Source organism: Lissotriton vulgaris, chromosome 10 (assembly GCF_964263255.1).
Source record: "Lissotriton vulgaris chromosome 10, aLisVul1.2, whole genome shotgun sequence".
NCBI classification, from domain to species: domain Eukaryota; kingdom Metazoa; phylum Chordata; class Amphibia; order Caudata; family Salamandridae; genus Lissotriton; species Lissotriton vulgaris.
Window position 1 is genome coordinate 1,081,232,527 of NC_141698.1, and position 26,565 is coordinate 1,081,259,091.

Below are 26,565 nucleotides of genomic sequence, written 5' to 3' on the forward strand. Positions count from 1 at the left end.
AAAAATTTCTGCGGACGCCCATGAGTCAAAGCGATGCCAAATGGTGGTAAATGAGTCTAGAGGCACTCGCGCTATAGCGCTAAGTAGTAATCAGGCGCTATGCTCGTTTAGGCAATGCTAGAGTAGGAGGCAGGGAGCGCGGGTACGATACCAGCCAGGAGCTCTTGTGGGGGAGCGACCGCTTCTGAAAGCGCCAGAGGGGTCACAGCGCTTGCGAGGCTGAGGAACGGGATGTGTAGTCCGTGGGAGGGAGGGTCAGCCGGGAGGCGGGGCGGGCTGTGGAGGAGGTGCTACGAGTCCACAACAACAACAAAGATGGCGGCCCTCGAGTAAGCTCGAGGTAGGCAGGGTCATCAAATGGACCTGAAAGGCTGCAAACTAATCAGGCAATGCAGCGTGCACTGCTTGCTCGAACACCAAGGGCCTTACAACAACTGGTGGATGGATTTGTCAAGTTTATGGCAGACCTAGATTTATCTGTTAATCTAAATAAATCTTTTGTTATGGTTGCTGGCAAAAAATCCATAGATAAGTGTGTGTTTAAAATAGGGTCACATACCTTGGACAAAGTAAACACTTTTCCCTATCTGGGCCTCCTATTTGATGGTGATATGCAATTCAGCCAACTGGTCGAGGAACACAGTACCAAGCTAGTTTCTTCGAATGGTGCTATATTAAGCTTTGCTCAGAGGCTGGGGCGATGGTGCCCGAACAAGTAATGACCCTTTATCGCTCAATCAGTACGGCAAAGGCCTTGTATGGTGCGGAGGTGTGGGGCTTCAGGGACTGCAGACAATTAAAAGTAGAGGAAGATAAATTTCTCCGCCGAATCCTTAAAATTCCACAATCCACCCCTGCCGAGATTGCTCATGTAGAACTTGGGATGCCACATATTTCAGACTATATTAAACTGAGGCCAATTAAAGCATGGATTAGAATTTGGACCAATCCGGATGCATCATTGAGCGGGGAAATTGTATCAGACTGTTTGCAAAGGGAGAAAAGGCTACAAATCCCTTGGTTAAAGTATGTCAAAAGCTCCTTAGTAAAGATAGACCAATATCACCTCTTTACTGACCCGTCTTTGATCTCTAACAGCTGTAAACCAAGGGTGAAAAAGTTGCTTTTAGAAAATTTTGAATCTGTTAGATGTGGTCTTGGTCCTGTAAAGAGATCAATAGCAGCTCATGGGTTAGTGACCAATGGGGTGGGAATGGAACCCTACCTGTTTCTGATGTATAGCCACTATGATAGATTTTTAATGTGCCGTTTTAGGCTCAATCTGTTACCTAACTTTTTAGCTTCCCCTGCTGGTTGAACTGTAACGATTGAGCAGAAGGGTACCTGCGGCTGCGACAATAGGTCTCCGCAGGACACCCTTCATTTTGTACTTTTATGTTCTTTTTTTAGAAATCCTAGGCGTTTATTTCTGGTTGACATCCTTAGAAAACAGAAATTTTGCCATGCAAGAGCTGCACTGTTTTTCTTACAGAAAGCCAGTGATACTCATACCTTATGTGCCATTTTAAGTTTTTTTAAAGTAGCCGTAAGATTGAGAAACACAAGAAATTAACTAATCGTTGTAAATAATTATCTCTGCTCATGAATTGTATCCTTGCCTCCCTATACTTTTAATTGTATTTTATCAAAATGTTCAGTAATGTAATTTAATGAAATTTTTATTATGCAATGTATTTTTTATGAGGATTTTTTATTCTTCGAAATAAAGATTTACTGAACTGAACTATTAGATGACCTGTACGGCGTGCAAGGTAGAGGGACATATGTGCGTAGGACAGTAGAACAGACATAGAACATATGCAGCAGTGGAGTAACCATGACCTGTGTGTAATACTGCCCTCCTTATAGGGTGAGAATGCGAACTTAGCACACGCCCATTATATACTCTGCTTAGTTCTTCCCTGAGGGTTATTACATCATTGGTATAAATGCATGAAGCCAGGGTTTCAGATCTGAAGAGCAGCTCGTATTCCGGAAGATGTGGACTGGGCCGGACATGAAATCGTGGTATTTGGTGACACCTAGTGGTCATTGGACGTTAGCCGCATTAGGAAGGAGGAAGTCGATCCTTCTTTTATTGTTGAAAAACAAGTTGTAAGAGAGGGGCAGCGTCCCAAAATGAGCAGGTCTAGTGGACCTTGAGAAATAGAGGACGTGGCATGTAATGAACTATGTGAAACCAAGGAAAGACTCCGCACACGTCCGGGCTTTGGGGAGCAAGAGTTTACGTTTACAATATACAGCCGCGTGTTTGTAACTGGTCGTAAAAGAGAGAGTTTTGTGGGGGATTCCTGCGGATATAGGACTGATGTAGACCACCCGCAAACATATTGCTGACTCTGAGTAACAGACTGATCACCCTTGAATATTTAATGCAAATACTGAAAACCTTAAACCCAGCCGGGTAGCCTTACTGGATGGGAGCCGGGATATTATTGTGAAAATGAACGCAGAGTGCTAGATTAAAGTAAATTATCCTCTTTCTTCAACAGGAGACAAATGGAATTATAGATGCAGGCACGATTGGCTCCTGTGAGCCTCCAATGCATGGAAGGAGGGAGATTATGAACCCTTCCTCCTATGGATATATAGATCTTTAATGGACCCTGGAGCAGTGGTGTGCTGGGGTCTTATCCTGCAATCCACTGGTGAGCGGGTTGAGGAACACAACACAACCCTGAATGAACCTGCACAGAAACGGGCTGATTGTGCTGCTGCCCAGTAGACTTTTGCACAATATTCACAAAGACGGGTGGGCGGAGCCTGTGGGGGATCCTGGGGCACCCACTGAGCCTATCGCACCCCTAAGACTTCTCCACACGTCAAACACCGCACACGCGCTGCTGGAGGTCTATGCACCCCAAAATATGTATAAATAACAGCTTCAAACAGGGTGTCCTCTGCCCCATCCTTTACATTATGCCGGAGTGATCAGAGTAGTTTCAGCGCGTTTGCATTACTCTTTTGATGTGAAATTACTGAAAACAATTTGATTACGCCCATTCACATATTTATGAGTAATTTGGCAGGAGAAAAAACCCGTAGTGAGCCGATTGGCTGCTGCTGTTCGTGTTGCATGAAGTGCTGTTTTCATTTCGCAAAGTGCATCTTCTGGCCCATTTTGTACACGTGACGGGAGTGCCTTTTCAGCGAAACCTGGCGTAATTTTGTCATAATCTCTAGTAATTACACTACAGAAAAGTATGTGAGTTACATCAGACCCTATTTTTACGTTTAGAGTTAGCAGATTGACCTCAGGGACTGAAAGGGCAGGGGGGTGTCCCCCCAAGACTGGAGGCCAGAAGATAAATGCATGCATGGATGGGACATTGAAAGGTGACTCTATCAAGCACAATCTGGCCTCCAGGTGAACCTCAGGGAACGTTATCTTTACGGATTGGGGATAAATGACGACAAACAGGGACTCATTGAAGCCGCTGCCGCAGGTGGGGCCCACTGGCTCGCATTTTTCGGGACTAACACTTCCCTTTCCTGATCAGACTTTGACCCAATGCAAGAGAGAGAAAAACACAGGAGGAGAGAGAGAAATAAACACAGAGACAAAGGGAGAAATCAGGGATGCAAAAGAACCTCCAAGAGTGACATATAGGGGCAGATGGTGTATGATGGAGGAGGAAAGAGGCATGAGGTAGAGCCAAGACTGCACAGCCTTGGCATTCTGCAGTCCTGACATTCATCAGCACTGGTTGCAGGTTTCTGAGAAAATGTGGCGGCCCCGGCAGTTATTAAGCAAAAGATTGGTGTGGGTCCTCTCCAAGTAGGGGGTGCAACTTGGGTGGCGCATTCATGGCACGACCTTAGAAGATGTGGGTACAAACATCCATTGTGCCAGGGTATCTACCAGAACACAAAGAGCCTCTTCTCAAGATTTCTATTATTTACGAAGGTAATATCACTGCTTTTAAACCCTGGTTGCACCTGCTGAAATCATGATTCCGTCAGGAAATTGTGAGCAATGAGACGCTGTGTTGAGAACTGCACGAGGAACTAAAGAAAGAAGGGGCATATTTACAATAAGTGGCGCATCCCTGCATACCAGCAGAGATGCGCCACTTATTGTGCGCCATGCCTCCGCCACCATGGATGCGCCGCATTTATAATGCGGCGCACCATGGGGCAAAAACGGCACAGATGCATCACGCATCTGTTCCGTAAAAGTGGTGCGTTGCTGGAGTTGCGTTGCATGCGCGACACAGCTCCAGCAATGCTCTTGGGGGCCCTATCTTGTTAATGCTGCATCAATCCTTACGCCTGCTTCAAGCAGGCGCAGGGTTTTGACGCAGCATGGACCCCAAAGTGACTGAGTGAAATCTTGTAGATTTCGCTCAGCCACTTTTAGGAGGCGTTCCTGCGCCAGAATGCCCCCCCTGCGCAGGAACGCCTCCTTCAGGCGCAGGGCTTTACAACGTGACGCATCTCCCAGATGTGTCACGTTGTAAATACCCCGCACCATGGCACATCTTTTGCGCCGCCGCTGCGTCACAAAAGTGATGCAGCAGCGGCCGATAAGAGGCGCAATGGGCTTGTAAATCTGCCCCGAAATATCTGAGAAGTACTTGATGACACTGGGAAAAAGTGTCAATAGGTTTGGAGAGCTGAACCTTGCCCCACATACGAAGGCAAGTTAAGGAAAGGGTTTTCAATCATGCTGCTCTTTTTAACAGTCGGTATTTAAATGTTTAACTAGAGTTTTGAACAAAATACAATGTAGGATAAATGTTGGAAAAATCCTTTGAATCTTTAGAAAACCTGAGTTAACCAGTCCATTAGACTTGAATATGGCGCCAGGGCTTTAACTATTTAAGCAGACATTGAAGGGGAGGTTGGTACTAGATTGTGAACCTATAAGAAGAGGGCAACATTAGCAGACAATTGTCTGCGTCAATTAATAAAAAGCTAAGCAATTGGACACCATAAGTATGTAAAAGAAATGTATAAATTGTAAATTCAATATTACATTTATTTCTTATGCCGAGCTGAGCCGGAATGACAAATTGAAGCACAGGAAGCAAACAGGAAGTGAGTGAATGCAGCGTCCCTGCGACTGGGATTCATTTTTCCCTTTTGCAAATTATATTGGCGATGATATATGAATTAAGATTGACAAAATGGTAATTGTAATATATAAATTCGTGATTAAGAGGAATGTAGTGGGTTGGCTATGAATGCACCCAGGATATTTCATCTTCTACTTTAGTTGTTACTAAACAAGCCAGGGTAAATATTGGAGTTTGCGAGTCAGATACCTTAGTTAACTATTCCCGGGGTATCAGTGACTGCGGCACTCTGCCTTTTGACAGATACGCAAAAATGTGTAAGAAAGGTAATTGGCCAGAAGACAACAACCTTGGAATAATAATAAATCACGGAGGTGTAAAAACCAGCAGAAAAATCCTCAAACTTATTTAGAAATTGGGGGAGTTGAAAACACTTCTCAGTTGACCTCATCCTGATCACTAAATGGGAAAAACTTTTCAAAGGAAGCTTAACTCCTTTCCAGGTGTCTGCTTTTGTTTCATTGTTGCAGATATATTCATCTAAATACCCCTAGACAGGGGTATTTTACTCTTACATTACATCGCTATTGCTTAGCAAAGCATGACTCGCATTGTTACCTTGATGGGTTTTTTTATTCCTGATTTGCATAAAGCCATGCTTCGTTCTAATCTTCTGATTGGTTCATACTCAGTAGGCAGTCCCTAGTTTAACTGGTGCATGCATTCACTGCAGATAATGACCTGATGCTGTTGTGATGTGTCTTAGGGTTTTGTTTCTTGGCGCTATGCCCAGGATCCCCACAGTTACCTGTCAATCCCCCAGGTTTGTGCCCGGTACCTTGTTATTTCACCCTGGGTATCTCATGATGGAGACCTAAGTGTCTGAATGAGTGTGACCCTTGCCAGATCTGTGCCACTCGCCCGATCTGTGCCACTCGCCCACACGGTGCACCTTCCCTGCCCTAACACTACCCAGCTCCCGGCAGACCCTTTTTGTCCTTCCACAATCTGAGACCCCGTATCCACTCTGACATCACCTTGGCATACACATCAGCCCTTTATGCCCCTTTAACACACTATGCCCCCACCTCCAACATAGGCTTCGCCCATTGCGCCTTCACCAGCTTTGTACCACATGTCCTTTCCTCTCGCCCACCCTTACTCATCCTGTCTCTGTCCCTCCACACACACTCTCCTTGTTTTCACTGTGGTCCCTACAATATTATCTGCCCCTTTCAACCATCTGTGTGGCACCCCACCCGCTGGGTGTCTCTCCTTCACCCACTCTGTGTCCTCTCACATACACTGCGCTTCCTCCTGTGGCCCTTCGCCCACTCTGTTGCCATTCACAAGACACACACACACAAGCTCTCTATCTCCTACATTAAGCCCTTGACACTTGCATATGTGTGTTTTGCTGTGGAGGTATATTGTTGGTGGGCAGCGTTTGTTACTGATGGAAGTCGTTCCCGAGATATGTCACCACAATTGGACTTTTTAAAGCATGTATTTCCAAAGACACTGGCCAGGTTTCTTTACTTTCTCGCACTTCAACTGTTGTATTCCCGTGGGTTTTAGAAAATGATTCCACTGGTTTCCCTGAAGCAGCTCCTTTGTTGAGTTTTGCATCAATGTTGATATTTTTTTAGAAAATGGATTATCTTATAAGAGATTGATTAATGTTTGAAGATTGAACTCAAGTCTAATTATTTTTTGTGCTTTGTAAAACGGTCCGATCATTTCTTTGTTTACATAAAGCAGATTTCAACATAAGTAAAGAAATAAAAACATGTATACAAACGGGTTTTTGGTCCGGGATTTCCTCCAGGAATTTCCCTGTTCTTTCAAGACTGTGGACCCACCATGCCCTGCCCCCTGCCGGTGACGTCACTGGGGATGTCCCTACCCCTAGAGCCATTCACCTGAAGTGAATATAAATCATGGAAGAGGCAGGCAGACACCAAGCATATCTGCCCTCTGCTGGCCCAGAGACATCAGTCTCCTGCTGACCCAGAGACATCTGCCAGAAGCAGAGACAGCAGCCGTCTGCCAGCACCAGAGACATCTACCCTCCAGCCCCAGAGACAGCAGCCGCCTGCCAGCACCAGAGACATCTACCCTCCAGCGCCAGAGACAGCAGCCTTCTGCCAGCACCAGTGACGGGCGCTCTTTCGGGATAAGAAGGCTTCGAGGCGCACGATGCTGCTGTCTACCTTCCAGGTGAGGCTCTGTCCCAACCCGCGTGATCTCGCATCGCTCATTGGCTGTGGTCGCTTGTTTCTCCTGTGCCCCAGAACACTTTAAAACACTTTCATCGTTTGCACTTCTTACCATTGCTGAGAACTAACTGAGGGCGGGCACGTTGTTTCCTTGCCTCACGCACGCGCGTTCCCACATCCCTTTCACTGAGAGTGTGCCTTGCTTCGTGTCCCACCACCGCTAACACTAGGGGTCCGTCAGTTTACACAGACCAGTGCTTGTTTCTATCCCAGCGGACCAGTCCGAATTAGATCTGGTGGCTGAGACCATGACCGGAAGTAGACAAGGCATTCAGCGCTCGGGTTTAGGGCAGAGATTCAAGCGCGCCTCTGTGCTGTCGGTGCGCACTGAAAACGAGGCTCCCGTGAGTCCACAATCATTTTACAATCACCTTCTCTCCCGCGCGCACACTCATACACACTCTTTCCTTCCTTCAGTTCTCACACTTCCTCTTATCCTACTTTCTTATCTCTTGTTGTTATTTCTGTTTCTCTTTCTCTCCCATTTCATAATTCTCTCTCTATTTTCTCTCTTTGTGTTTCCTCTCTTCCAGGCTGTCTCACACAACACCCACGTGAACACAGGTCGAACAGATCTTTCCCGCTTTCACGTGGTCTCGCCCCTCTCCCTCGCACGCACACACAGCACGCGCGTACACACATTTATTTGTTAATTACGCACCTCGCAGAGTAGCGAGACCCAATGCTTTCTCGTATGTTGTGCACAAATCGCACACACAAGCAAACATACCGACATACAAACACATACACACATGCAATAAAAAGCGTTGTTTTAAAAAAAAAAGTCTGCAAGCTGGATAAAACCTCAATTGTTTAAAAAAAAGTTTTTTTCAGTTATTTTATCCAACTACCAATGAATAAATACATGCATTTATTGTCTAAAAACATACGAAAATATTAAGCTCAATAATAAATACCTTGCTTTAATATTTTTTTCATTTTAATTTATATAATATATTTTAATAAAATAAAAGCATTTATTCAACTACCCGGCATGCTATTGTTAATTTGCCTCTTTTGCCAACCAAGAACAATATATATATATAAACAAACAACCCCATGGTTCTATATATAGGTATATTAATTTTCAGTGCTTTAAATGCGCAGGTACTCACCGGTACTGAGTACCGGCACTTCTTCATTTTCTCCCCTTGAGTACCGGCACTTTTTAGGTCTCGCCTGTCGATGCGCATGCGCATTGAGCAAGCAAGACTATGGGGGCTTATCCACTCTTTATCCAACTTGCAAGGAATCGTGGCGATTCCTTGCAGTGCCCGTGACTTTTAAGCTCAATGCGCATGCGCATTGAGCTTAAAAGCGCGTGCACATCAGTTCCCTCATCCGCACGTCGCATTTCTCCTCCCCCCTCGCCCCCTCCCCTGCCCGCCGTGTCGCATTTCTCCTCCCCCTCCCCTTATCTGCCTTCCCTGTCTGTTCCCTCTCCCCGCTCCGCCCCCTCCCCTGCCCGCCGTGTCGCATTTCTCCTCCCCCCTCCCCTTATCTGGCCTTCCCTCCGTCTGTTCCCTCTCCCCGCTCCGCCCCCTCCCCTGCCCGCCGTGTCGCATTTTTTTTTAAATCACCACTTACCCCCTACCCCCCAGCAATGCCAACACTGACGCCGTGCTCGGTGTTTCTCTTGTTATTGCATTGGTTTGAGTGGCAACTGCTATTACATGAGCCCCAGGGATTCCACATGGCGATAGGCCTCAATGGACTTACGCTTCAGTCTGAACCTCCCTGTCAGCCAATATGCCTACTCCGCTAGTGCCCACATATCCTGCCAAACACTGGCGTACGCATTCCTGTAACGAGCAGGGATCTCCTAGCAAGAGCCTTGTGCACACGTGGTGAAGGAAACTCTGCGACAGAGGCCCGACCTCGCAACTTCCAAAATGTTGGCCCCGGGAAATCCTCACGTCACCGGCCCCTGGCGGGCCTCCACAGTAAGTTACTTCACCCTGCAAGCCGGGCTTGGTACCTCTGGAGCGGATCGCTCACTACCTGCTCGCCGGCTCGTGCCCTACCAGATTGCGGGGATCGAGAGCAGGCAAAGCCTTGCATAAAGTGACGCTGTCTGGCCCAAGCAACCCCCGCTGAGCATACTGCGCCCCACGCTACATCAGGGTTACCTCAAGTACGCTTATAAATCCACCTCTTTCATACCCCGAGCTACTCTGCCTGCATCCTTGCCTGAAGCGCACTTTTCCTGTCACTCTGGGCTATCTAGGCCGCTCCGACACCATCGCAATTGTGGCGCTGAGAACTATTCCGCTACCCTGAACTCTGCAGTCTGGCGGGCAAAGTTTGGTGCTGAACGCCCATGGAGTCGTTTCCTCTACTGCGGAGGGGGCTGGGTGCAGCAGTTACACTGCATGTAGGGCATTTCACCAGCACAGTGCCACTTTCCTCTGAGCTTGACGCCCTGGGCCCTCTGCATTGTGGCTGCTGTAAGATATTAGACCTTGCCCCTACGCCATTGGCACTCGTTCGCACGTTTTCCAAGCGCAGTAGCGGATGCATCGTATCCACAACGCATGGGTAATAACTTGTTGAATTGAGACGTCTGATCATTGCTCCAGGGCCTGCGATACTGCACTACATTGTGCTTAGCTGCTCTCATTCTAGGCTGGCATCCCTGCACTGCTCATCTCCTGTGAACTCTACAGTGGTTGTGCATAAATTTAATGTACCTGCTGGACATGGTGGGGCATGTACTCCCTTTGTTTGAGTGGTTCGTACTTTGATCCTTAACGTCATTGTGCGAATCTCCCTTCTTGCAGGTGAGGGCCCCACCTTCCACCCATAGTAAGGACGCAGATACATAAGCACCCTTCACTTGTTGGGCTTGTGAGATGCACCACCGCTGCTGCTGATACTCGGATGCCATTCCACCTTCTGTTTGAGGAGCCAGCACGTGTGCGCTTCCCACTCCTGTTGGACACTTTGTCCCCAGTACTAACTGCTCCTACGATCATGGGTAAGCCAAATGGCCGTCAACCCAAACTTGTTTTCGAAGCCAAAAAAGCTGTTACATGCTCTGACTCTGAAAATTGGGGACAGTCAAGTGTTGAGCCCCTGCCCGCCGTGTCGCATTTCTCCTCCCCCCTCCCCTTATCTGGCCTTCCCTCCGTCTGTTCCCTCTCCCCGCTCCGCCCCCTCCCCTGCCCGCCGTGTCGCATTTTTTTTTAAATCACCACTTACCCCCTACCCCCCAGCAATGCCAACACTGACGCCGTGCTCGGTGTTTCTCTTGTTATTGCATTGGTTTGAGTTCGTTGATTGTTTTGTAAAGCTCTCTGGCGCCCTGTTCGCGCAATGGAAAATCACAAAGATAAATGCATACCCTGCTCCCCCCTACCCCCCCTCCACCCTAGCAGGTTCTCTTCGTGCACTTACTCCTATTTATAGCCCTGAGACAGAATGATGTTGCCGTCTTGTTATTTTTTGTGTGTGCAATTTACAGCAGTATATTAAATAACGCACGTCCATTCGGACCGGCGAATTTTCACCCAGTAAGCTGCTCGCGATAGTCCGAACGCTCACAGGAGGCTCGCGGATCCAGAGAAAGTGAATGTACAATTTGTCCCACAACAATATTTTGGCCTGCTCTAAATAACAGGCACTTTCCGCTTCTCGTGATGTAGTTTCCAGCTACACTATATGCTTTCCTGAGATCCAAATCTTAGATTATATTTTCTCACGGATGGAGAGCCTGTGTTGAAAAAAATATGCTACCGCGCCATTATAACCAGCGAATCCTCCAAGATTAAAAGTTTCAAAAGCCAACGGGCCATGATTTTGCATCGACCACGTGGAGGTGATAAACGTTTTCTTGCAGACAAACCAAAAAAAAAAAAAGAATCATGCCTGTTATATATTACACACGACTTCAAGGTCACATAACAAATCGGTTACCATAAAGTCTACAAACACGCTACGACTGTTCACGTTGCCTGCAAGACACGGCTTCACATACTCAACGTAGTAGATAGATACATTAACATGTATGAAGGTTGTCTAAGCGTGTGAGTGTGCTTGCAGGAAAATAAACATGAATGTAAACATGTATGTACACATATATAAATATATACACAGACACATGCATGCAACCCTAAATTGCATCAATGGGTATGCACGTTAAAAGTCGTGTGAAAAACAGATGTGTAAAGCAATGCATTTCGAAAATTAACTTTTTTATTCTATGTATTTTGCGACTCGTCCCATTTTAAATATTGGATTTTCAAGAAAACTACAGTTTTTCAAATGATAACTGCGTTCAAGAAGAATGAAACCATGCGTATCAGTTTTTGAACAGCTGTGTGGCACATACTTTAAAGTTTTTTTTCGGTCCCGGTTTCTTTCTAGCTTGTGAAAACAGAAAGCTCTCTGCAGAACAAGACACACTATCAACCCCCACAATGTTTGTTGCATTACAATTCGGCCTGGAATAAGACGTGAGTGGTCGGGCCATTACGCGGTTGGCCCGGGCTTTTGATTACAAGTGTGAAAGCACAGATGAACAACGTTTCAGCAGCTGGAAGTGTGTACACTGTGTGTGTGGCGAAGTGGCCTTTCATTTCAGAGCCAATTGGCGCTCCAAGGTCTGAGGGAGCTCTCTGGTTTGCCAGCTGATGCCCTCTTCCCGCCACACTCACCCTCACACACACTCACACCCCCTCACACTCACACACACTCACACACCCTCACTCCCCTCAAAAAATAACACCCCTCACAACAAGCTCACACTCACTACACCGGACAGCCGCACCCACTCACACCCCTCACACTCTCTCACCATCAACACCCCTCAGCCTCACACAGCCTTACCCTCATCCCCTCACCCTCACACACCCTCAATCACCCTCACACCATCACCCTCACACACCCTAACTCTCACCCTCAACAACTCACACACACTCACACTCCCTCGCTCACCCTCACCCTCACACACACACACACCCCCTCACCCTCACACCCCATCACCCTCACACCCCCTCACTCACACTCACTCACACTCAGCCTCACACACCCTCACGCTCACACACCGTCACACACCCTCTGCCTAACAACACCTCTCTCACCCTCAATCACCCTCACACACACTCACACTCACACACCGTCACACACCCGAAACCTCACACCCTCAACCCCTCACCCTCACTCACCCTCACCCTCACCCTCACTCACCCTCAACCCCTCACCCTCACTCACCCTCACCCTCACTCACCCTCAACCCCTCACCCTCAACCACTCACCCTCACTCACCCTCACCCTCACCCGCACTCACCCTCAACCCCTCACCCTCACTCACCCTCAACCCCTCACCCTCACTCACCCTCACTCACCCTCAACCCCTCACCCTCACTCACCCTCACCCTCACTCACCCTCACCCTCACTCACCCTCACTCACCCTCAACCCCCCACCCTCACTCACCCTCACTCACCCTCAACCCCTCACCCTCACTCACCCTCAACCCCTCACCCTCACCCTCACTCACCCTCAACCCCTCACCCTCAACCCATCACTCTCACTCATCCTCACTCACCCTCAACCCCTCACCCTCACTCACCCACCCTCAACCCCTCACCCTCACCCTCACTCACCCTCAACCCCTCACCCTCACTCACCCTCACCCTCACTCACCCTCAACCCCTCACCCTCACTCACCCTCAACCCCTCACCCTCACTCACCCTCACTCACACTCACCCTCACTCACCCTCACCCTCACTCACCCTCACTCACCCTCACTCACCCTCACCCACCCTCAACACCTCATCCTCACTCACCCTCACCCTCACTCACCCTCAACCCCTCACCCTCACTCACCCTCACTCACCCTCACCCTCACTCACCCTCAACCCCTCACCCTCAATCCCTCACCCTCACTCACCCTCACCCTCACTCACCCTCAACCCCTCACCCTCACTCACCCTCAACCCCTCACCCTCACTCACCCTCACCCACCCTCACCCTCACTCACCCTCAACCCTTCACCCTCACTCACCCTCACTCACCCTCACTCACCCTCACTCACCCTCACTCACCCTTACTCACCCTCACTCACCCTCACCCACCCTCACTCACCCTCAACCCCTCACCCACCCTCACTCACCCTCAACCCCTCACCCTCACTCACCCTCAACCCCTCACTCACCCTCACCCTCACTCACCCTCACCCACCCTCACCCTCACTCACCCTCAACCCCTCACCCTCACTCACCCTCACTCACCCTCACTCACCCTCACTCACCCTTACTCACCCTCACTCACCCTCACCCACCCTCACTCACCCTCAACCCCTCACCCACCCTCACTCACCCTCAACCCCTCACCCTCACTCACCCTCACCCTCACTCACCCTCAACCCCTCACCCTCACTCACCCTCAACCCCTCACCCTCACTCACCCTCACTCACACTCACCCTCACCCTCACTCACCCTCACCCTCACTCACCCTCACTCACCCTCACCCTCACTCACCCTCACCCTCACTCACCCTCAACCCCTCACCCTCACTCACCCTCAACCCCTCACCCTCACTCACCCTCACCCACCCTCACCCTCACTCACCCTCAACCCTTCACCCTCACTCACCCTCACTCACCCTCACTCACCCTCACTCACCCTTACTCACCCTCACTCACCCTCACCCACCCTCACTCACCCTCAACCCCTCACCCACCCTCACTCACCCTCAACCCCTCACCCTCACTCACCCTCAACCCCTCACTCACCCTCACCCTCACTCACCCTCACCCACCCTCACCCTCACTCACCCTCAACCCCTCACCCTCACTCACCCTCACTCACCCTCACTCACCCTCACTCACCCTCACTCACCCTTACTCACCCTCACTCACCCTCACCCACCCTCACTCACCCTCAACCCCTCACCCACCCTCACTCACCCTCAACCCCTCACCCTCACTCACCCTCAACCCCTCACTCACCCTCACCCTCACTCACCCTCACCCTCACTCACCCTCACTCAGCGCAACCACAGCATCTTCACTAAATATATTTAATAAACTTTAAGCTATTGGCAATATAAAATAAAATCCATTTTATTTACGTATTAATTATTAATTTTTTTTTAAAGCCATTGATTTTTTTTATATCAATACATATAAGTCACATATAAGTCCCGTTAATACAAAACATGTTGCTTTACAAATGCTAGAGGTGTCACATTTACAAAAATTATAACTATTGGCTTTGTAAAGAAGAAAGCTATTAATTTAGCTATTTAGAAAAAACAACACATAAATAAAAAACAAAAAAATAAATAACACCTATAGCTCAAACTTTACTACTGCGAGACCTATTGCATTTCCAATGCTTGTTTCTAGAAGGAAGAGAGTCATGGGGATCTGACTTTAACCGAGGCAGCCAGCGCGCTCCCTTTATCCCTCAAGTTATACTACGGCAGCACCTTTCAAGCACGTCACCAGGACCCAGCATGAGCTGCTTTGTAAATCGGAGCAGGGGGGTGTCTGCGGAGTCATTTGCTTATCCAAAGATCTTTCCCAGTGGGCGCTAAGAGGGGGCTGTACAATCTAATGGGTGGCGGTGGGAGGCACTATTCAGGACCTAACAAAAAAATGTATCTGAATTGCTTTCTTCCACTTCCCCTTCCACACTCGCTGATCCCTATTTCATCGACCTTGGACAGACCTTAAGACCAATCAAAAAGGTGGAGATACATACCAGGTTCCCCAGTACAGACGTTGCCAGCTCTGGCCCTAACTCGGGTTTACAAACTGTGCCGCCTCTCAGCTGCTGGCGAGCACGTGCAGGGCAGACATGCCAACCCTCCCGATTCAGGCGTGAGACTACCGATTTCAAGGTTAGTCTCCCGCCTCCCGATTCCTGCAAGCAAAAACCCGATTCCTCGGGGGTTTTAGCTGACAGGGTTTGGTATTGTGTAAGGTGCTAATTCTTCCTGCAATATTCAGAGTGGCGATGCAGGGGCTCTCGAAGGGGTGAAAAACCAACAAAGCGTCATTAACAAAGCAATGGTCTTTTAAAGACGTGTGAAGTACTGGGGCGGCTGTGTGTGCGCGGGGAAGCTGTTACAGCCCCGGCTGCCACACAGGAGGGGGAGGAGGAGTGCATGCACTGCAAGCAACCTGCCAGGCCAGTGCACAAAACTTGCATCACCCTCTCTGCCTGCCATTGCGCTCCGTGCATCTGAAAGTTTAAAAAAACACGTGCATTTACGTTTCAAATGTCCGATCCTGCAGCAGCCACTCCCAAAGCCCATACATGCCGTTAACCCGATTCAATGCCCCGTTCTCCCGATTTTTTTTTTAATTCTCCCACTTTGCTCTTCTGAAATGTTGGCATGTATGGTGCAGGGGGCAGCTAAGGACAAGCAGGGGTAGCAGTGGCCACCCCTGGATTCACGACCAAGCCTTGCACTCAGGCGCTAGCGCCAGGAAGACGCCCGTGCGAGGGTCACTTTCCACGCTGTGCGCAGCTCGTCCTCCGTCCTGTCCTCCGTCCTTAGAAAACCACCACTGAAGCCCCGGAAACATTCGTTGTACCCGACGTGCAATGCACACGAGCTGCACTGTCTGTCACTAGAGCATAACGCCCAGCTCGAGCCACCTCTCACGAGCAGCGAAGGGTGGAATCCATCAGGGAAGCAGAGTATTAGCGGCCTGAAAGGATCTGTGAACTGAGCCCTCAGGTGGGAGGGGACTTCCGGTTGGGCGTGGACAAGGAAACGTGACATTATTGTGACACTGTCGGTCCTGCCTCAGGCTGTAAATACAAATGGAATTATGCATGGGGCTCAGTGATGCGCGCGCGCTCCACTGTGTCCATCCGTATGTGTGCACAAAAGAGTTCAGACTCAACATTTGGAAGAGGCGCCCTTGCCTGACCCTCAGGGGTCCACAAACACAAATAAATACCTTTCTAACATCAAACACTTTCTTCTTTCAGAAATCGAAGCCCGTCCTCTCGCTGTCCAGACGGACTCACACTGCGGCCCTGGAAGGTAGGTGTCACGCATGTTCACGCTGGGGCTCAGGGAGGGGGGCTGTGTCCTAGGGTCAGATCACTGTGCCGGGTCCTGTGGTTTAATACATATTCTGTGGAGCCTTGCTAACGATCTGTGGAGGGTTTGTTAATGATCTGCGTCCAAAAGTTTGTTGAATGTTGTGTATCCTCAGCCTGCTAGTCCTTTTCTTCTTGAGTCTGTCCCTTGGCGCCGGGAAACCCACTGCGGGTAGCTGTGCGCCTTACAAGTTTAAATAAATAAATAAATAAATAAATAATGTAACTGGTGCTCATATAAAAGGGCCTCGATACCTTCGGGTGGAGTTCGAGCTGTATAAAACTGCAAAAAACAAAGCTTAGGCTACTTCTCAGTAAACACATTCTCACACGGTGGCAGCGAAAGTCATTTGCAGCTTTAAGGAATAGGCAGAGTGGAGATGCCGGGTCTCTAGAACGGGTAACATCAACTCAAAGCCTCATTTTAATGTAAGGAAGTGGTCTTCAAACTTTTTAATATCCGCCCCCCAGTGGGGGGGAAAAATCATATGCCCCCCCTCAGAATTTTTCACAATTATTTTATTAAATTGGCAATGTTTAAATATGTCTATACATATTTAAACATTGCAGTTATGTTCTGTTACGGAATTAAAAATATCGTTTTTTTAAATGTATTAATAATAATGTAAAAATAATTTTAAAATACATATAATTTTACAAATATTAAATACAAATATTAAAACAAAATTAAAACTAATACATATACATTTAAAATAAATAAAACACTTAATAATTTAATGTAATTAAATTTTTTTTAATGTTATTAAATTGATGTAATGTAATTTTTTTTTGTTTTTACCCTGTACGCCTGTACCCCAAAAACCCATAACTGACGCTGAACCCTAAAAATATCCCTGTACCCCAAAAACCCAAAACTGACCCTGAACCCTAAAAATACCCCTTTACCCAAAAACTGAAAACTGACCCTGAACCCTAAACATACCCCTTTAACCAAAAACTGAAAACTGACCCTGAACCCTAAAAATACCCCTTTACCCAAAAACTGAAAACTGACCCTGAACCCTAAAAATACCCCTTTACCCAAAAACTGAAAACTGACCCTGAACCCTAAAAATACCCCTTTACCCAAAAACTGAAAACTGACCCTGAACCCTAAACATACCCCTTTACCCAAAAACTGAAAACTGACCCTGAACCCTAAAAATACCCCTTTACCCAAGAACTGAAAACTGACCCTGAACCCTAAAAATACCCCTTTACCCAAAAACTGAAAACTGACCCTGAACCCTAAAAATACCCCTTTACCCAAGAACTGAAAACTGACCCTGAACCCTAAAAATACCCCTTTACCCAAAAACTGAAAACTGACCCTGAACCCTAAAAATACTCCTTTATCCAAAATTAATTAATATTATTTAATTACCAATTAATTATTAATTAACAATAACAATAAAGTAAATATATTAGCACATTAGCTGTAATTAATTTAATTTAATAATTAATATTATTTTTCCCAATTAATTAAGAATAACAAAAAATTATATATAAACAAATTACTATAATTAATGCAATTAACTAATTAATATTAATTAATTACCAACTAATTAATTATTAAAAATATGTACAAAATTATATTAATTAATTAACTAATTAATATAAATTAATTACCAATTAATTATTAATTAAAATATGTACAAACATATATTAATTAATTAATTATTATTAAATTACTTCCCACCCTATTCCCCTATAAACCCATAACCCGCTACAGAACATATTTATCAATTAATCAATTAATTAAAATTAATTAAAAATTAATTCTCAATTAATTAATTAATAATTCCTACTAATTAATAATTAATTTAACATAATTAAATTACTTCCCACCCTTTCCCCTATAAACCCACAACCCGCTACAGTAGTAAAAGACAACATTTAATTAAATTACATTAAAAATAAATAATAAAACATAATAAATACAATATAATATACACTAAATTTAATAAAAAATTGATATTAGTAACATCGAAGTTATTTATTTCGATATTATTGACATCGATATTTAAAACTTCGATATTACTGATATCATACTAATATCGATATTAAGACTGTCGATATTACTTACCTTCGATATTTTGTCCCATCGATATTTAAACTTCGATATTATTGTATATCGATATTTAAAAATCGATATTTTGTCTGTGTACCGTTCTCTGTCCTTGGGTTTATTAAATGTTCTGTGTCCTAGGGTTTATTAAATGTTCTCTGTCCTAGGGTTTATTGAATGTTCTCTGTCCTAGGGTTTGTTGAATGTACCCTGTCCTAGGGTTTATTAAATGTTCCGAATCGAAGGGTTTGTTAAATGTTCTGTGTCCTAGAGTTTGCTAAGTGATTTGAGATCTAGGGTTTGTTAAATGTTCCTTGTCGTAGGGTTTGTTACATATCCTGTATTCACAGGTTTGTTGAATGTTCTGTGTCCTAAAGTTTGTTAAATGTTCTATGTCCTAGAGATTGATAAATGATTTGTGAAGTAGGGTTTGTTAAATATTTGTGTCCTACGATTTGTTAAATGTTCCATGCCATAGGTTTTGCTAAATGTTTCATGTGGTAGGGTTTGTTAAATGTTCCATGCCGTCGGTTTTGCTAAAGGTTCCGTGTGGTAGGGTTTGTTAAATGTTCCATGCCGTCGGTTTTGCTAAATGTTTGTGTCGTAGGGTTTATTAAATGTCCATGTCCTAGGGTTTGTTAAATATCTGTGTCCTTGGGTTTGTTAAATGTTCTATGTCCTAGAATTTGGTAAATGATATGTGATCTAGGGTTTGTTATATGTTCCAGTGCCTACTAACCTGACGTAGGTCTTCGTACAGTCTCGTCTCCTTGTCCGCGCGATGCTGACTGAGATCCGCTTGAGCTCGTTCTCTTTCTGGTCCAGATCCGCTGGATTTCTTGTCTTACTCTACCCTGGTGAGCAGTAGGTCTTATCGTCTCTCTTCTTCCTGTGCAGCGCTGGAAGGCTCCCCCCTGGAGAAGGCCGTCACTAGCAGCTTTGCTTCCTTTATCCATGGAGCCCAGTTGGAACACCTGTCCCAAGTGGTGCGACACCGCAGCAAGCGCATGATCCTGGACAGCATCGGGGTTGGACTGGTGGGAAGCACAACGCATGTGTTCAACATCGCCCTGGGATACTGCCAGGTAAGATGAGGCCTGGAACACACCAGGCAAAGCTCGATGGAACAGTCATCCCTTTAGAAGGAACCCCTCGACCACAGGTGGCCAACAACTCCCTGAGATCCCACAATGTGTGATTGGGCTTCGACCAATCAATGGAGCATTGTGTGAAGTGTTTTGGGAGTCCAAGGACAGTCCCTCAAATTTGAGCAGTCAAAGCCTTTTATCACTTGTGTACTGAGTATTAACCCTACTACTGAACGCAAAACTGAACACAAAACAACTGGGCACAAAGTGCACCCCTTTAGCACTTCATCCCATTGGTAGCAAAGTTGTACAGTTTCAAGTCTTACTCAAGGAGGTGGTGTGGGACTGACATTCAAAACTCAATGAAACGTCTAATAGTAATCATTAGATTCATGCCAGCCAGTGTTTTTACTCAAAGAGAAAAAGTGCTTTACCTTAGCCACACAACATAATACTGCACAAACAATAGTAGAGTGCAAGACAAACGTGGTGCACAATAATTAATGTAACAATTTCTGATTGAGGATTTTCAGTCCTGAGACATTGTGTGATCTCTTCAGTGTAAACTCTGGCCCACTGCCCTATCGAGAAGCAAGTCTTTTGGCTCCTCCCATTTCTGGGTTCTCCTCCCCGTCTGCCACTCCTCACCAGAAACATTCCTAGGTTTGTGGCAGCGTCTATCAATTTCTCAAGTGCCAGTTCTGTTAATAATCTTCTCTTGCACTGTAGGAGTCAGTCAGCTCTTCCCCTCAAGGCAGGTCTCAGGCAGCTTCTCCAGGCAGATTTGTAGAACATCCTTGTTCCGGTTCTCAAGCCTTGGCGGAGAGGCGTTAGCAGTCAATGACGACAATCCTCGAGCACAGAAAAGTTTCTCATGAACACTGGTGTGAAACCCTGGCATTCTGGTAGAGAAATCCTCAAACATTGGCTAGAGGGGTCTAACCATTACTTGTTCCAAGTTTGCAGATAGTTTGTGCATTCCACATGTCAAGAGTTTCAGGCAGTTCAGGACTTTTGCACATTCCTCCTAGACATGTGCATATAGTCATTGCCTAAAATAGTGCAAGATAAAAGACGCCACAAATGAATGCAACCAAATACTCAATCATGTGTTAAGTCATATCTGTTTACCATCAGGGTGGGTGTTTGCTATGTCAGGGTATCCAAATTCTATTATGCAGGAGAAATTAGACTTCAATATAAGCAGCAACACCCAACTAAAGGCAGACGAGATGTTTCAGTTGAATATTTATTTGAGATATTACTAATTAAAGAAAATCAGATATTAATTCAACTAACCGGCCATGGGTCAACAATTTCACAACCAGTTTTTGCCGCTATTGATCTATAGACAAAAACGTACTGTCAATTACATCCTGGGCAATACCGTCTACAAAGTAGCACACAAATAGTTTGGTGTTTCATGTTCAACTAACTGGTCATGGGTCACCAGTTTCATATAATGCTTCAGTCTGCCTCCGCGTGATCCACAGACAAAAACGTACTGCCATGGATAGACCAGCTGTCAACTACATACCGTGCAATACCACATGCAAAGTTACGCACAATTACTTCTGTGTTTGAGGTTCTACAGATTAGACTTCATAGTTAGGCAACCTTGTACCATCAGACAACAGAGGTCCCAACAAGCCTAGGTTGGTCAATATGCCAATGGTATTTGGTTTTGTAAGATAAAGATGCATGTAACCTGTCTTTGACTAACTATGTTTAACAAGGTTTCCTGCTCCTTACAATGGGAGGTGAAGACCCCTGTTGGGTTGAGAAGGATGGGCTATTTACAATGTTCTCACCACCCATGGATGGGAGGAGTTTAGAGCTCAGTGCATCTTACGGGATAGTGTCCATAGGCTTTAAGGAGTAAGCCTTGCACTGGGATAGGTTGTTTCCCTGTACTATCCTGTGCATGACTCATGCAGGGGTGTCTATACACCCAAGTGGCTCCTGATAAACCCCACAGGAAGTATCAGTCGGTGCATTGTCCCCTCATAAGAGTTATCTTTCTTTCTCCTCTAACAGGACCTGTATCCCTCTTCTGCAACGAGCTCTGTTTACGGACGACATGGACTGTGGTTCTCCCCTACTCTGGCTGCATTCACCAATGGAGTGGCGGTAAGGCACTGGGCAGCTGCCAACATTCAATCAACTGATTAACCTATGAATCTGTGTGTAATGTCAGTGCAACTGTTAGACTGAGGTGTGAGGGTGGAGATCAGGCAGCTTTACACTTTGCCCGAATCCCCACCCCTGGTTCACATCAATATGGTTCAAGGCCAAAATAACCTTCCAGGTGTGAGCTGTTAGATTCTAGGATGAACATGCACCCTCCATGGACACAGTGATTGGACATGGATCTGGATCCCTACTTGTTGTGTGGCAAATGGACCATTTATTCTCTAAAGGATTCTAGAAGGCGATGACGTGTATTGTCAGCTGAATACTAGACCCTCCTTTCCTCTGCCCTCTTTGGAGAGGGATTCTCTCAGACAAGAGCATATCTGAATGTCCAACTGTGAATTATGAGGTCATCTCCCTTCTTTAAAATGTTTCTATAGGGCAGAGGAATAGTCAATCTTCTGAATGACATCATGTCTCCTCCGCCTTCTGTACTGAGCTCCTATTGGTCAATGGGATTGTTGCTCTGTTGATTGGCAGACCTTGGATCCTCCCTCTTCAGTACTGGGCAGCAGGGCTGTCTCAGAATATTATTTAATGGTCCTCTAACTCTCTCTCTCCTCTCTCCACAGACTCACGCTATGGACTTTGATGATACCTGGCACCCTGCCACCCACCCCTCGGGCGCTCTGCTGCCTGCCCTCTTGGCTACTTCTCAGATGCTGCCTATGGGTTCAAGGCCCAGCGGTGCAGACCTCCTGCTGGCATTCAACGTGGGCATCGAGGTGCAAGGAAGACTCATGAGGTTCTCCAGTGAGGCCAGCAACATCCCAAAGAGGTACGGTCAAGCACACCAAGACGATGTATGTATCGAGGAGCTATGTGCAATGCTAACAGAGGGTTTATGCTTAATTGAGGAGCTATGTGTGATGCCCCCAAATGGTATTTACATGTCAAGCAGTTATGCATGGTGTCTACAGATGGCATTTAGATGCAGAGGGTCCATGCATGATGCCCACAGAGTGTGTTTAAATAACCAGGACATATATATAATAACCACAGAGGACGTCAATCAAATTAACTTGCATGTATGATGCCCTCAAAGGACAGCAGCATCATTAGAGTGCACATATAATGCCCACAGAAGGTACCACTAGCTCTGTGGGATGACCACAGTGGGCATTTATATCCCTGAAAGAATGTGCGATGAGCACAAAGGGCTGCAATGCTGCCAAGGGGTGCATTTGATGTTCCCCAGACACCAAGACAATTTCCATGATGCACGTATGATGACGACCAAATAACACCTGCAAATGGCTCTTAGTAAGTTGTAAACATTTTATGTTCTTAACCCCTTCGCTGCGGCGGCAATTCCAGCGCAGCGCTAAGGGGGAGGGGGGGCCGAGCGGCGCTCGCATGCTCGTGACGGAGCCGCTCCATCACGAGCCGCGGTTGAGCTGTGCTCATGACGGAGCAGTACCGTCATGGTCCCGCCCGCTCAATGGAACGTCCAGCGCAGACGCGGAATTTGCGCCGCGCAGGCACGCCGAGCGCGCCATGACGGAACCGCTCCGTCATGAGCACAGCTCAACCGAGGCTCATGACGGAGCGGCTCCGTCATGAGCATGGAAGGTGTTAATGTGCCAATACCGCACTATATCATTGGTAATACATGTCTGACTTTACTGCATGATATACCTAGCATTTCATATTACATATCTGACATTGCTGTAATTCCTTAGAAATAAATGTCTCACATTAACCTGCATTGGCCACTGTTCACAGTGCATTAATCTCTGTTAACTGCCCACCTCACATGCAAGACACATAATGAAGGCAAAGGGCAACTAAAAGCAGTTAACACTTGAACGTACCTGGACAGGAAAGCTATTAGTAACAGTCCTCTCTAATGCCACATCACAGATAGATAACCACCCCCTGTCCCCTTCTGGGTGATGTTTCCACTTCGCCTCTGACTGAGAAGATGGATAAACAAAAGTAGTGAGAATCAGAATACGCTTTATTCGATTTAGGAAGTATTAAACCATAAAAGCAGAATACATAAAAAAATGAGTTACATTATAATAATTTAAATTAAAAAAATACAGTAGTCAATGCTAACATGCTTGGCATTCTGATTGTCAATCTTATCATTTCATCTATGGCGCAAATACCTCATTTTATCAGTCAGTCAAATATCTTTATTCACTATATTTCCGTACCATAAAAGTACAGCGAATAAATACAAACACAATACACATGCAATTAAATGTCAATGAATATGTCATATACATCGATCCTACCCACCTTGTGTGCTGATTGATAACAGGCACATTACCAGTAACAAATCAGAAACAACAGTAAGAACATCTCGACCCAGCATAAGAACTGAGACTGCTATAAACATTACCTTGCGCGTAACAGCCTTATATTATTGCACGTTTCCTTCATTTTAAAATCTGCCAAATGAAAGAGGCCACGAGCAGCATGTTAGTGGGCTCTGTAGCTGCTGTAAGAACAGCAAGACAGCTCTGTACTCTCTAAAATTAACAACTTTAAAAAGTAGCACCTCATTTTATCATTTTTATTAACCATCTGATATTACAGCTATCATTAAAGGGTCTCTTTAGTAAATGAACTCACGATATATTTAACCACCCGAACACGTTATCAAACAAAGGGACCTTCTGGGACCCTCACTGTTGGCCTCTGTTGATGATGTGTAAGATTGGGTAAGAGGATACTTGTTCTAAGATGGTTCCTTTAATATTCCACCTCTAATGTTACTGCCATACGTCATTACATGCCTGTCATAAACTAGTCGTGTTTTTACTCTTTACATTAATCACATTACTTCACTTGGCATAAATGTCTGATTTTTCTCTCTCCCCTTCCAGGTTCCACCCTCCCTCTGTGGTTGGCACCATGGGCAGTGCTGCTGCGATAGCCAAGCTCCTTTCCTTGAATAAAGACCAATGCGCCCATGCTCTGGCAATTGCCACTTCCTTGGCAGGGGCACCCATGGCCAATGCCGCAACCCTTGCCAAGCCTCTACACATTGGCAATGCCACCCGTCTTGGGATGGAAGCAGCGCTTCTAGCCGCCCGTGGGATGGAGGCCAACCCCCTCATCTTGGATGATGTTCCCGGCTGCTCAGGGTTCAGCGCTTTCTATGGTAACTACCAGCCCTCACCCCTGGAAATGCCAGGTGAAGTCTATAGTTTCCTCCTGGAGAAGCAAGACATCGCCTTCAAGAGGTTCCCTGCACACTTGGGCATGCACTGGGTCGCAGACGCTGCCATGTTAGTACGGAACCGACTCGTCAATCTCATGGGTTGCTTCAATCCCTCCTCCATCCAGAGAATTCTTCTGAGGGTCCCAGTGTCTAAGTACATCAACCGGCCCTTCCCTGAGTCAGAACACCAGGCCCGACACTCCTTCCAGTTCAATGCGTGCACAGCCCTCCTGGACGGAGAACTGGGCATCTCTTCTTTCACTGAGGACAACCTCATGAGACCTGGTCTGATCAACCTGCTGGAGAAGGTGGTGCTGGAGCATCCTGTAGACAATGAAGCCAACTTTGACAAGATGTACGGAGAGGTGGTTCTTCTGCTAGAGGACGGGACTCTCCTGTCGGGGCGGTGTGATACCTTCTATGGGCACTGGAGGAAGCCCCTCAGCCAAAACTCGCTCCGTGAGAAGTTCCGCTCCAATGCTCTCCATGTGCTGCACCAAGACCAGGCTGAGGACATCATTGAGATGGTGGAAGATATAGAGCGCCTGGAAGACAGCTCAAGTCTGGCCTCCTCCCTGCAATAGGCAGCTGTCAATCAGAAATATATGCAACAGCTGTCTTTGCCTTGAACTGTATCCCTTTCAATGCCAGCAGTGAGGTCCATTCCTTCTGGATTCCTGGGAAATGTGAAATATGTTGTTAAACATTCTTGTGTGAATTATGACAGGACTGTCATAGAGATATATTTACCATTTCAGAGAGCCCCCAAACAGATGAACCTTATAGAGCCCTGGCTCCTTGTAAATTCTCATTCGGGGACAGTCTGATGCTGTTTCTGAGTTGACTCCTTCCGACTAATCCGTTTTGAACTGAAGGATTTATAATTCGGTGCACTGCTAATCTAAGAAGCAATTTAGTATTTTATATTACTTATATTTATTTTTCTGTATTTTCTATTAAGTATATTTATTTTTCAATAATAGTGTGATTGACCTCTGTAATGTAACTTTCAATGTTAATATTGTCTGTCATTATTGTGTAGCTCGACTCAGGGCATTGGCTGGTCCAAAGCTTGTATTTTTGTAAATCATGCTGTCCTATTTATAGCGAAGGCCTAACCCATGTGAAGACTCTTAGTCCTGTTTAATTGAGTGATGAACAAATGAAGAATTTCCAAATGAGGGTGCTCATCACTGCTTGAAACCAACTGACCCTGCTAAGATGGGCTGTGGTGATGTGACTGCTGCATCACCAGGTGAAACCTGTTATACTTTACAGCCTCACCATGGGACACCCAGCAATCACATGCTAGCTGGTAGCACCGGGCATCACCCAGCCACAATATTTAATAATTCATTTTTGGGACTTAGGTTTTAGTGAAGCCCTGGAGCTGAGGTTTCTGTGAGCCTGTGTTTATCAGCTGGCCTCAATGAAGTCAATTATGTGACATTGAAGAGGACAAGCATCAAGTCACATGACTTTGCCTGCCAAGGGCAGCTCAATTTCAGCCTCAGAGCAGAAGCGAATCAGAACTGCAATACATTTGATTTGTGTCATCCGTTTGTACCATAGCAAGATTTTTTTGCATAAACTGAATAAACTTTCTATTAACTTTGAACATTTCATCTGTTGCATAAATAACAAGCATAACATCCAT

The 26,565-nt window shown here is 46.1% G+C and overlaps 1 protein-coding gene across 1 annotated transcript; it reads left to right on the forward strand.

The window, feature by feature from the left end:
* Positions 1-7,036: 7,036 nt before the first annotated feature.
* LOC147689352 (cis-aconitate decarboxylase-like) lies at positions 7,037-26,526 on the forward strand. The gene is made up of 6 exons (XM_086942159.1): positions 7,037-7,259; positions 16,271-16,325; positions 19,350-19,537; positions 21,578-21,670; positions 22,306-22,511; positions 24,571-26,526. The coding sequence occupies exons 1-6, from the start codon at positions 7,239-7,241 to the stop codon at positions 25,490-25,492; spliced, it is 1,485 nt and encodes a 494-aa protein (XP_086798285.1). The 5' UTR covers positions 7,037-7,238; the 3' UTR covers positions 25,493-26,526.
* Positions 26,527-26,565: the final 39 nt, after the last annotated feature.